The 14,030-nt window shown below is 37.9% G+C and overlaps 1 protein-coding gene across 5 annotated transcripts in view; it reads left to right on the top strand.

Moving 5' to 3' along the window:
* LRRC8B (leucine rich repeat containing 8 VRAC subunit B) overlaps window positions 1-7,726 on the top strand; it is a 75,173-nt gene extending 67,447 nt beyond the window's left edge. For all 5 annotated transcript variants that reach the window (XM_088482215.1, XM_088482214.1, XM_088482224.1 and 2 more), the window contains 2 exons: window positions 801-2,936; window positions 5,047-7,726. In XM_088482215.1, the coding sequence (XP_088338341.1) occupies window positions 819-2,936; window positions 5,047-5,313 (2,385 nt within the window). In that variant the 5' untranslated portion in view covers window positions 801-818 and the 3' untranslated portion in view covers window positions 5,314-7,726. The remainder of the gene's footprint in view (window positions 1-800; window positions 2,937-5,046) is intronic.
* Window positions 7,727-14,030: the final 6,304 nt, after the last annotated feature.

Here is a 14,030-nt window from a genome sequence, read left to right on the forward strand (position 1 = left end):
GTGGTCTTATTGTTTCTGCGAATAACACAGAATGCTGTCATTTATTTTGGTGCATATGATATTTTTAACAACGCAATTCTAATTTGCTTAGCAGTTTGCAGTTGGAAATAGACCATATTTTTTATCACTGTTGTGATAACCGTACGTTTGTGGGATAACCTGAAAATGTAGCTTTATGACAAATAAATTAAACTTTTTATTAATGTGTCACCAATATATAATTGTAAGAAGTGGCAATTAGTAAATGTAAGAAGTGCCAATTATAGTCCCAAAAGAAAACCTGTAACTTTATTTAAGAAAGGGATGAAAATGTACCCAAGTCTCCACCTGGCACACACTCTGTCCTGGTCTGTGTTAGAATCTAAAGCTGGCTATACATGTTACAGAATCAGCTCTATATTACAATACATGCACATGGTTTAAACAATAAAAAAGTCTGAAACACCAAAATATTGTGGTCAAACTTGATCACTGTTATTGGGTGTGTTGGTAAATAACCATCAGTGGACTTTGTATGTGGCCGTCATCTGGCTGCACTAACAGGCCCCAGTTATTTCTGAAGCATTGTACAGCCGAATATTGCCCATTTGGACATTGACGTGTGCAGCTGGCAGTAGCTTTTTAAGTTTATCTGAAAATAATAATAATAATGATAATTTAAAAAAAACTGTGGTATGTACTGTTCCTTGACAGACTTTTGTGAATATTTCAAAACACATTCTTTTTTTTTTTTTTTTCTTCAATATGATACAGTCTTAAACAGAACACTCACCTCTACTAATTTATTTTCTGTATTGCAGCTGCCGCCGGCATAAATCATGATAACTGTAACAGAGCTGAGATTTTTAGCAGATGCCCAGACGTCCTATCACATTTTGAAGCCATGGTGGGATGTATTTTGGTATTACATTACAATGGTGATGCTGATGATTGCTGTTCTGGCAGGTGCTCTGCAGCTCACACAGAGCAGGATGCTCTGTCTTCCGTGTAAGGCAGAGGTGGACAATCATTGTGCACATCCTCTGGAACACGTCATTGCAAAGATCAATTTGTCATCTGGCCCTTTGGGAAAAGTGAGTCACTCCACAGGAATCCAGAATGACTTGCACCGCCAACAATATGCCTATATTGACGCAGTCTGCTATGAAAAACAGCTCCACTGGTTTACAAAGTTTTTCCCCTATCTGGTGTTTCTTCACACAATCGTTTTTGCTGTGTGCAGCAATTTTTGGCTTCATTACCCAAGCACAAGTTCTAGGCTGGAGCACTTTGTTGCTATTCTGTATAAATGTTTTGATTCCCCTTGGACAACCCGAGCCTTGTCTGAGACTGTTGCTGAACAAACTGTGAGAAATCAGACACGCAAAAGATCACGTCTGTTGACTTCTTCATCTATTGCTGAAGATACAGACACAAGGAAACAATCGTTACAACCTGGGGTGGAGACCACTGCAGTGGAGGATGATGCTTCAAGTGTACTGGACAAGAAAGAAGGAGAACAGGCCAAGGCTTTGTTTGAAAAAGTGCGCCGGTTCCGTCTACATGTTGAGCAAAAGGACATCATTTACAGACTATATCTGAAGCAGATCATAATTAAAGTCATCGCACTACTCATAATTATTACATATGTGTGCTATTTTTTGATGCATATAACTTTTGAAATTGACTGTATAGTTGATATAGAAGCGTTCACAGGGTACAAGAGATACCAATGTGTCTACTCTCTTGCTGCTATTTTCAAGGTTTTGGCCACATTTTATGTTCTGCTAGTATTTTTGTATGGATTTGCTTGCTTTTACAGCCTGTGGTGGATGCTGAGAAGCTCTCTGAATCAATATTCCTTTGAAGCAGTCAGAGAAAAGAGTAATTACAGTGATATCCCAGATGTCCAAAATGACTTTGCCTTTATCCTACATCTAGCAGACCAGTATGATCCACTATACTCCAAACGTTTCTCAATATTTCTATCTGAAGTCAGTGAGAACAAACTGAAACAGATTAACCTCAACAATGAGTGGACTGTGGAGATGCTCCGAAATAAACTAACCCGAAATTCCAAGGACAAAGTAGAGCTTCATCTTTTCATGCTTAGTGGATTACCAGACAATGTCTTTGAACTCAATGAGATAGAAGTCATGAGATTGGAGCTTATACCAGATGCTAAACTGACACCAATGATAACCCAGCTGGTCAACCTCAAGGAACTTCACGTTTATCATTCAACTCTCACTGTGGACCTACAAGCTCTGAGCTTTCTAGCGGAAAACCTTGAAACTCTGCATCTGAAATTTACTTCAATTGAAAAGATTCCATCTTGGATTTTCCTTTTGAAAAACTTAAAGGAACTGTATTTAGCGGGATCTCTTGATATTTACAATTTTACACACATTGAAGGTATTCAGGACCTGAAGAACCTGACGGCCCTTTACGTGAAGAGCAGCATTCCACGCATTCCACCCGTTGTTACTGACATGTTACCATTTCTAGAGAAGCTTAGCGTTAATAATGAAGGAAATAGGTTGCTGATCTTAATCAGCTTAAAAAAGATGGTAAACCTTAGCAGCCTAGAATTAATCAACTGTGACCTAGAACGAATTCCACATTCCATTTTTAGTCTGAGTGAACTGCGGGAAATTGATTTCAGAGGAAATAATTTTAAAACGGTTGAGGAAATTATTAGTTTCCAGCATCTGCACAAACTGACCTGCTTGAAGTTATGGCACAACTCCATTGCCTACATCCCTCTTCAGATGGGAGCATTGGCTAACTTGGAACAGCTCTACTTAAATCACAACAACATAGAAATGGTGCCGCTACAACTGTTTTTGTGTAACAAGCTGCGTGTTTTGGACCTCAGTTATAACAATCTAACTTTCATACCAGAGGAGATTCAGCTCTTAAAAAATCTTCAGTATTTTGCTGTGACAAAAAATAGTGTAAGTATCTTCTATAACAGAAATACTGTTGTACTGTCGTAGATTTCTGTGCTATTATAATGTGTGTGATGTAAAACAAGTTACCATCAATTGTAGATTACAAAGATATTTATAGTCCTTTCGTAGTTTTGTAGCGCCATTCCTTACTACCTAATGAGTTGTGATATTTAGAATGGTAGATAAAGGGCCTCATTTATCAATGAGTTTTATCATATGCAACAGGTTTAAAAACTCGTTGCGTATGATAATGGTGCTCCAGCCAATCAGCTCCTGTCATGTGTTTGAAAACTGACAGTTGGGAGCTGATTGGGTGCTGATTGGGTGGAGCACCATTTGTTATACGCAACGATTTCTATATCTCGTTGTGTATGATAAAACTCGTTGATAAATGGGCCCCATAGTATGGTTTACTATGCCCCGAGAATAGTCTGCTTTGGTGCCAGAACGGCAGGATCTATGCAATTTGGCCTCCTTTGTTCGTGGCCAAATGATTTACAGATCCGGACAGTTGGGATGGATTATTGCATTACATTGTGTGTGTGGCTAGTAAACCATGGTAAGACAATAGAAACAACTTTGTCCTGACAGTGCTATTTTAAAATGGGGAACAAAGCTCTCTTCAGTCAGCCAATATTTTAATCGATAAATCAACTTCTCAGACAAACATGTAGTACAGCGAAAAAACGAAAGCACTGACCGTTACTTGTCCCTTTTCTATAGTCTCACAGAAAGAATATTAGAAAGCTATTAACTTCCTTTACAGTCATACTTCTTTGGTTATGTCATGTATTTAAATGATCAGCATATGTTTAACATCTCTAAGAGGAGATATGTTTATGTTCGTTATTCTACCTTACATAATCACAGCTTCTAGACAAAGCACAGAACTCAGACCTCAGAGGTGTCTCCTCTGTGTTCCCTAGTGGCCTGACAACTGGAGTAAAATACTGGGAGAAACCAGGGTGATTTCAAATTCGAACCTTTGATTTAAGGGACTGATTCACTACCGATCTCAACTGCGATTACGCATGCAATTGGCCGATTGGTGCATTCTGTGCATGCTTATGCATCGCAGAGCGCGAACCAGCCACGGCAATCGGGACAGCGATCGCGGTGACTTCGCAGAGTGATTGACAGGAAGTGCCGTTTGTGGGTGGTGACAGGGGGTGATCGGCGAAACGCAGGCGTGCCAGGGTGTTTGAATGCTGTTGCAGGGGCATGCATAAATTAGCCATTGAGATACCGTACGCAGCCTGAGGACTCATAGCGTGTGATGGGGTTAGCAACTGCTGAGTAAAGTCAAAACTTGTGCAAGTGTGCGTGAGGCTGCGATGGTACTCGATTGTACCAATGGTTTTGCAGTTTTGCTAAAAACTACAGATGTGTGTAAGGTAATGTGGGCATCCTTATGTTGTGCTGCAGCCACATAACGATTGCAATGGATTAGCATACTATCGATGTGAGAATGCGTGCGTAATCGCTGTTGCAGTTGCGATCCTTACTGAATTAGGCTCTACGTCAAATCACTGAGCACTAAAATTACAGGAAAATCAAGATGTTGGTTCTAAGTCTTTGGACAAATCCAAGTTTTCCTAAAAACGAAATGTGATTCAGCCGAATGCAAAACTAAATGATGGATTTGGTGCTTCCCTACCCAAAAAAAAACAATTTTTTGTGTTCACACCTACTGTAGGATAATGCTGGTCTCCTTTTTGTTTATTTCTGTTTTTACTTTTCATCCTTTGTCTATTTGTTTGCCTTTTTTCTGTTATTACTTGTTATCCTTTTACTATTGTTTGCCTTTTTTCTGCTCTTGCTTTTCATTTCTCATTTTTTATTCTGTCCAATTGCACCATTGCCCTTTTGGCTGAAGCTTTACAATGATTATTGGGTTTATTTATCCATAACGTACTTATTAGATTTTTCATAGCACATCCAGTAAGAAATCTATTGAAATTAAAAAAAGGCATCATGAAATCACTTCACTAACTCTGAGCACCATACTTTTTACATATCCCTGTTATGGTGAAAATGTTGAAGAACCAAGTACTGCACATCTTTTATGTCTAGGTCATAAATTCGCTAACCTCATTGTCTTCTTCTATTACAGATTGAGACATTACCAGGTGGGCTGTTTAAATGCAGCAAACTACAGTGTTTACTACTGGGCAAAAACAGCCTGACCAGCCTTTCCACACATGTTGGGGACTTGACAAATCTTATAAAGATAGAGCTGGTAGGAAACCAGATTGAATGGCTTCCTCGTGAGCTGGAGTCCTGTCAGTCACTAAAGGTGGGCTGCATCATTGTAGAGAGCAGTGTGCTGTATACACTGCCATCATATGCAAAGGAGAACCAGAAATCTTCTCATAGATAGGAAATCTGCACCTGCCCCTGGCAGGTTTCATATCATTTTCTTATTGCTGTCATCATGGCAAGAACTAAAATAAGCCATTATTTTATTACACTAACCGCTATTAGTGTGAATTTTGTTTTCTTGGGCTACTGTCTTTTTTTTTTTAGATGGGAGTTGCAGTTAATATATGTATGGCTGCAGCAGATGCTCACAGTGTTACCATTTCCAATTTACAAAAAGAGTCGTTGAACCACCCATATAGCATTTTTATGGAAAGGAAAAGACACAGCCAGTCATCTATCTACAGGTTGCCAAGTTACAGCACTGAAACAGTGATGAAGAACTAAACTGTTTCTGATGAACTGTCAAAATAAGTGTTATAATGTAGCACAATTTTCATTATATAGTTAGTATTTTTATGTATTCTTTAAAAAATAAATGATAGATATATTTTGGACAAAATGTGATGCCACACTGAACTCTGGATCTGGGATATAACCAGCGTATGATCAGAGGAATGCAGAAAACAAACAAATATTGAAGTGTGCTAAACTACTGTGATAGCAAAGCGTGTGTGTAGCAACGTGTGTGTGTGTGTGTGTAGCCGCGTGTGTGAGTGTGTGACGCAGAAATGTATGCAACTATTTGCAGCTTTGGAAACTTACTTAGTCCTCGAAGTCCTCCTAAGCAAGGTCTGCCCTTCATTTGATGTCCTATTTTTATATGACACTAAAAGTACACAAAAGACCTTTAACTGAATAGATGTCAGTCACACTACATATTCTTTTTGAATTCATATGAATTAAAATCTTACACATTGTAAATGAGAAACAAAATAGCGTTATATATATCTCTTAAATGACATTTCTTTGATTGAGGTCATTAAAACCAACAGGACCCAATGAGAGCCAAAGTGGAATTTGGATAGGTAATATAAGGAGAGTTCTGTTGATCCAATGAATAGTGGCCACGTCGTCTTTAGCTGGCTGATCCAATCACATGGTCTGACAGTCAGCTTGCCAGGTGTAGGCCCATTTTGTGCAACCACTTGGATGATCAGTTGATCACATTGGCACAGTTAGTGCCATTGAAAATAACATTTTGCTGGCAGTTCGCAGTAATCTGCCAATTAGATAATTCACCAGCCCTAATCAAAGTCTGATTGGTCCCGAACATATTTTAATTAGGAATAGCCTATTGCTTTGGGGCCATCCTAACATTTCATCAAATTGCTGCGTGTATTTGTGCTTTATAATTGAACTGGAATGGAGAACTTTAAGGAACCTAAAGGTTTATGTACTAAGCCTTGGAGAGAGATAAAGTACCAACCAACCAGTTCCTAACTGTTTTGTTACAGGCTGTGTTTGAAAAATGACGGGCTGATTGGTTGGTACTTTATCTCAATCCACTTTCTCTCCAAAGCTTAGTACATAGACCCCATAGTTATTGGAACATTTCTTAGTTAAAACCTTTCTAGCATTCTCTTTTTAAGAGGGCAGCAAGACTATGCCAGTCTAGTCAATGTCCATTTAGTACACTCCCCAACATGGTACACGCTTGTTAAGGGTGCATGAGTTTTTCATCACGTGGAGTGTGCTTCGCGCTGGTGCGCTGAATATACACCTGTCCCCTTTCCCTTTGTATGGCCATTTACTGCTGTGTAGCAGAGCAGCTGTAAATGGGACCTACCTCACCATCTGCCCTGCCGATTGTAACCGTGCCAATGAAATCAGGACAGTGGGGAGGTGTGATATAGGGTTTAGTAAAAACTCTCCAGACAAAACCGCTAATTTTATATGTAAGTGCAAGTAGGATATGAATGAGTGATCCCTATGTGATTTTGCATTGTCTGTACAGGAAGGTACTGTATGTGAAAAGGGATCCTAAGCCAACATTTGGTCTATGCTTGTGTGAGTGGCTTCATCACATAGAGATCTTGTTTAATTCTTACTACTTCCTAAAATGTTAAAAGTACCCATAAATGCCCCTTTATCACTATTTGGTGTAGGTTCTATTGCAGACGGCATAGTCGCAGGCACGAGAAAGTGCAGCTATATGCAGCAATTACAGCTGGACTCGTGTATTTTTGTTTGCAGCCCCGTAGGGCATCATCCAAAAATCATATATCCAGGACGAGATCTGGTCATTGGCAGCGTTTCCAAGCTGATACAACAACAACTTGCCTCCTCCCCCCCTTGTCTAATTCAATTGACCGTATGATGTTGTCTACTTGAAAGCCAAATGTTTCTCATATTCAAATGCATAGACCTTTTTCCCCCAAATGCCCAGTTTGTGAAGTATCCATTATGAATGTTTTGCCTCTTTACTAATCAACAGCATTGTAGTTATTTATTAAAACATGTATTTTGCCAATTTGTCAGAACTCTTCATTAAGAAGTGTTAATTGTATTTCATATATCTGATATATTTTGAATCTGTAACTGTAGCTTTAGTGACATTTGCTTATAGCTAATTTTGATTATTATATTTTTTTTCATATTTTATATATACAATATGAGGGGTCAAATTTAGATGTACAAGGGCTTCCTAGCTCAACTCTAAATCCCTGTGTGAAATTAAAGGTAACCACTATCTATACTATATGCAAGCAGGCAAACAATGGAATAAAAATAAATGTATCTCTTGCTCCACAACATGGTTTGTCCAGGTGGAAATTTGCACCCTTTAGACCAGAGTTTCCCATTATTGGGATTATTGTACCTGTTGAAAACAAAAGCAAAAGAATTTCTTTCTAAAGTTACATAGATAAGTTTAAAAAACCCTTTCACCTACATACAGTGGTGGTAGCAGTTTTGTGAGCTGATCACAAATTTATAAGAGTGCAGTCTCATTACTACTAGTAACTAGTGATGGACATCCTGAGTCCGGCACCGAATGGCTGGCGGGCTTCCAACATCAATACATGAAATTCAATAGCCACTAGCCATCACATCATAACCATAAGATGGTATAACCATCGATGGTTATACTGGTCACATGCACAGAAACAGCCGGAGCTTTACACGTGCGCACAGAGCTGCAGACACCATTTCCGGGTGTTTGCAACTTAATTCTAACAGCCATCGGATGGGCATCGGAAGCAGCAAATGATGGCTGGCGACCATCACAAACCTGGTGTTCTATGAGACCGATGTCTATATCTACTAAGAACTCTTTGGAGTCAATCCAGTTAGGTGTGAAGGGGGCAAATTGCTGTTTAGGTCCGATTTAGAACATGCCACATTTTTGCTGCTTGAACATGAGTGTAAAAATTATAGCATGCAGATTTTCAATGCCTACAAATGGACTACTACAGGCCCTTTGTGTCTGATCCCTTTGTACAGATCACAGGTTCCTAAGTGAATTGATTGGATGAATATTATATAAATAAAACAGCTGCTGCCATTGTGTTTAAGCAATGAGTGCCTTGCAGTAAAAGGGATTATAGAACCTCATAATAATCCACGAAGGCCTTTTTATTTTTGCCATTTATGCAATTACAATAACTTTGCTGCTGGGCAAATTACAAAATGTCTATATATTAAATGTTCTCTTTAGCCACAAATTATGTCACTCCTCTAGCTATTTGTACTATGCATTTGCGTTTTCTTCCGTTCTGTGATAGTTGGAACCTCTCGCACTGATGTTTTAGAGCTAACACAATCTCAAACAATTCATTTTTACTTATTGTTTTGTTCTATACATGTAAACTGATGTACAAACAGTTTTTAAGAACTATACAAACCGTCCGCAAAAATGGAGTACTGTAAATAGTGCATTGCTAATAAATTTGTGACTTAGTTTTTTATATTTTCATAACATGAGAAGAGATTTGGTGGGAACATTTATTAATTTGCTAGAAACCTGCAAAAATTGCTGCGCACAACCTGTGGCAAATTTATAATTGAAGACGTGATTTTTTTTTGCTATGACTTACTCTTCTTCTTCCACAAAATAGGTGCACAATTAATAACTATAAACACCTGATGTCTCGACATTTCTATAATGAAGAGGTGAATAAACCTTTGCCATTTTTCTAAAATATATATTTTTTTGGGATAAGTATAGTCTGCTAATTCAACATACAATGTTTGTGTTTAAAATGTCTTTCGTAAGGTGTGTGTGTAATCCATTAAGAAAAATCTTTTTTGTAATTTATTTGACGCTACAGAATAGTTTGTGTTGGTTGATGGAGAGAATTCCAAAATAAATCCATCAGTTAAGAAACTAAAGCACAAAGGATGGTAAAGTGAGTAGATACTCCTTAAAGCGGACATCTTTAAAGCTTGTGTGTGTATGTATATGACAAAAACACTGTGAAGGATGTCAAGAGGATATATATATATATATATATATATATATTCCCCAGGTTTTTAGCTACTGCCAGGTCTCCTGAAGATTATTAGCAGCTAGACCACCTGTGAGAGGCTGATAAAAGGTGTGTCAGTCTCTCACTGGCTGGGAAACCGGTAAGATGCATGTTGACAGACACTGTCATTACTGTATGTAAGTGCTGTGTTAAAGTCTTCTATTTCTGAGAGCGATGTTAGGTCCTTCCACTGTGATAGGGGAATCATATTGTTTAGTTACAGCCGGACAGACCATAATTTACTTTTATATTTTTTATTTTTTTTTAAGTGCTGATAATAAAACTGTCTGCAGATACTTGTACCAAGGCCCTGGAATGGTGTAACACTACTTGTCTGCTGCATGATAAATGCATCTGTTTACCCTAGGAGATACCACTCTTACCCTGATATCCCTGATACAGCCTATATATATATATATATATATATATATATAATATATGCAAGATCAATATTATTTTTTTATATATAGTAGACCGGTGGCACTGAAGGCGACTTGAAAAAACCACACAGACACTGCTTATTTAGGATCAGTGTTTCAATGCCTCTAGTATTTTCACCAGGATAGCTGATGAAAATGCTAGAGACATTGAAACGTTGAACCTAAATAAGTGGAGTCTGTGTGTTTTTTTCAAGTTGCCTTGAGTGCCACCTGCCTACGATATATATGTCTTCACCCCCCCCCCCCCAGCTGTGGGAGGTAATAGGGAGGCATCGGACGCAGTAAACTATTGACAATAACATGAGTGCAGGCTCACTGCTATATATATATATATATATATATATATATATTATATATATATATATATATAGAGAGAGAGAGAGAGAGAGAGATAAAATATATATATAATTATCTCCACTGAAGTGCTACAAATGGAATTTTAACAGAATGGATAACATACCACTGCTAATGCACAGTGGGCCTCTGGGCTCTAGTAATTCTTTTTGTGCATCCTTATGAGCAGGATTACCAGCTATCTGCAGACAATGTCAAGAAAAGCACAACCGAGTCTGCACAGAGTAGATATCTGTGATAAGCATCTCTAAAGCATACTGGTGGCCTCCACTTAAACAGTTCTTGCTAGAGCCAATCAGTCATATCACTGGGAACACTGAAACATTTTGAGGAATTAGAGACATGACATGACATTGCTATCATTATATTATTGTATCTTACACTTTTTATAATTCACTATAGAGTGTCTATAGGATTGAATTGCAATAATTGCTTCCAATATTTACCAAAAAATGTGTTTGGAACATTAAATAGTTTGCTGATTTAATTATGTGGGTATTTACAACGTTGAGGATTTCATAATTCAATTTCCATGTGTTAAAGAAAAAAGAGGTTAAAGGATTTTGTCCAAGTGTCTGTGGAATATGTATGTGACTTACAGATGTGTCCACATACATCTATCCTCCGTGTGCTACAAGTTGCGTTACACATAACGTGTGAGTGCTGTATGACTCGGTAGGGTAGAGCGTCTTTTTGTGCAACTTTTTACCTTCAGATGAGTCTTAGTCACACAGCGGTGCGAATAGGACGCACAGGCAGCTTCTGCATAGGCTTGGTGCGTATCATTTTATTCAGCAATTGTGCGTTCTATTTGCACCTCTGTGCGAATAAGATGCATCTAAAGGTTAAAAGTCGCAGGAAAAGACACTCGGCGCTACCTAGTCACGCCACGGAATGGAGCGACTAGAAGGGCTGTTTAACGTGTAATGAGGCTAGATGTATGTGGACACATCTGTAGTATTCCGTATTGGTTGATGGCAAGTGTAATGGTATGAACGGCATGCTGTTACAGAAAGGCCTGCAGTGTTATTGAATTAAGAGTTATTGGTAGCAAACCATGGCTGTACCTGAATTTGGTGGGACTATATAGACTCGAGTCTTGGATCCAGAAAGGTATATTCTAATTGACAGTATATATGGCTAAATGGAAATGTCATATATAATCCTGACATCTGTTCAGCAAATTAGCCCTTAAATATGTATTCAGGTATTGATAATACATCTTAATCATAGTAAAAACTATGACGCAGGCCTGAGAGAGGAGTACTAATCAACATTGAATATTTGCACCTCTTGCTCAGATTCTCCCTCTTTTGTTACAATATTCACATTTTGGTAAATACCTTTGCAAGCCGCCAGCTATAAACACCATATACTGTGAGTCCTGTTCAGTGTTTTTAATCCTTTGTGCCCAGAAGCAGAGAGTGTTGTTGTCTCATTAAATCCTATTATGACTATTTACATTCAATATGATAACTTACATATATACAAATATACTAACTCAAAGTGTATGATATATCAGATTAGGCATTATATTTACACAATATTACATGTTTACAATGGATATTTCATATTGGGAGAAAATAGACTGGACTGATCCTGTATTTTCTCTATATAAGAAACGATGGTAATATACTACTTGATGTGTGTACTCAGTGCATTTTGTTGACTACTGATTTAGGGCCTGATTCACTACGGATCCCCAATATGTCTTTCATCTGAGCCTATTTTGTTAATGTTTATTTTTGTTCCCTTAAAAATGTTTTCTGCATAAATGATTGAATAGAATACTAATTCATTGTTTTAAACATCAAAACACTGGTATGCTAAAGCCAGTAGTACCTTGGATTAAACCGCTGGAAAACTTGGCAGACTGCTGCCATTTTTTTGCGTTTTTGCTGACTACAAGATTTAATGTGACGTCAAGAACACACAGCTATGTCAGAGAGTACAGGCCAACATTATGTCATGTATGGACAATCATGCTATAAAATCTGACCCAATGTGTATAATTACCCGACTGTAATAAAGAGCTACTATGCAGCAATGTCTGAGCTGGTTTGGTTACAATGTGTAAGCCAAAGATCCCTTATATCTGGGTCAGCTGAATGGCCAAATCTTATGTTTCTTTTGTGATCCACACAACTGGAGAAAGTTCTCCTTATTCTGGCCCTTTAAATACTGTATTAACTTTCAATTGAATATGGATTTACAAATGTAGCGTATACTGTAGGCCATATTTGTCTGATTTAGCATTAAACAAAATTTATTTTTAAGTGTTACCAACCGTATACTGTAGGGCTATATAAAAGTTAGGAACTCCTAGTTTGTTCAATCTTCCAATAATATTTTCACCAAACCTAAAGTGTTATTTTTTATTGGCTATGGGCTCATGCAAAACGGTGCGTTAATCCCACTATACATGGACCATTGTCACTTTGGTCAGTGTTTCATCATGTACTCTGTCTTATTTGTGTTTTATCTGATTGAAAACAGTCTTGTATCTTCAAGCTGGGTACACATTATACGATATATCTTTCCACCGCGGGTCGGAACAATATATCGTACACATCATATAGTGTGTCCACCCGATCTGTCATTTCCGGTGGTCATTCATCCAATTGCAGGTTCTGCGACCTGGTGCTGTCACATGCAGCATGTAACCATACATCGCACCTTCATACACCGGATCATGCAGTGCATACGGTGTGCGTGATGTATCATTGCATGTCGCCGTTGCTGGGTCACACATCATATAATGTGTGTACCCAGCTTTATAGAGAGAGGGTTAATGCATCAGAGCAGTAACTGAATGTTATGTACAATAGCACTTGTATGTATGAGCCTGGAAAGTTGTAGGCTACTGCTGTTTATTTCTGAATGTACTGAACTGTATTATTATTGCTTTGTTACAGAGGTTTATATGCGCTTTTATTTCCAAATAAACTTCTTTCGCAGTCTTGTCTTGATTTCAAATCCTTTATGATACCCTTTTTTTAACAAATCAATTTGAAATCTGATCTTGTATTTTTTGGCTTGTGTATTCATAATAGTGTTTAATGAAGCATGTCAGTGTTTAAATGTTATCCTTAGAGATCTGGCGGACTTGCTCTTTGGATAGTTTATCTATAAATGTCATGTACTTGTATTGCTTGGAGTAGTAAAATAGATTCAGGCTAAAGGCAGAGCTTAATAGTGGTCTACTAAGCCTTATAGATATTATAAATCACTTTCCACATTTAACAATATTCTCCTCAGGAATGTTTTAGTAAGGAGAGACTTTTGCATGACTTTACAGCCCACAGAATGTACCTAGGGGCGACTTTTTTTATTTTCTTTGATCTAAATGGTAATTTGTGATTCACCAAATCTAGATAAGGTAAATCACTACTTTATAAAACCTCGACAGCCCTCTCCATTCAAATAAATCATCAGTTTCTGCATATAACTGGAGTAATCTAGTAAAGGGCGATTTAGCAAAACGCCATTGAAATCTGCAAAAATAATATCACTGTGTGCATACAGTTGAGATTGTCTATGAACTGGTGAGAAGAGTTGTCTTTTTCATTTCAATG

This window comes from Taudactylus pleione, unplaced genomic scaffold, assembly GCF_031769625.1.
Source record: "Taudactylus pleione unplaced genomic scaffold, aTauple2 ptg000017l, whole genome shotgun sequence".
Lineage (NCBI taxonomy): Eukaryota > Metazoa > Chordata > Amphibia > Anura > Myobatrachidae > Taudactylus > Taudactylus pleione.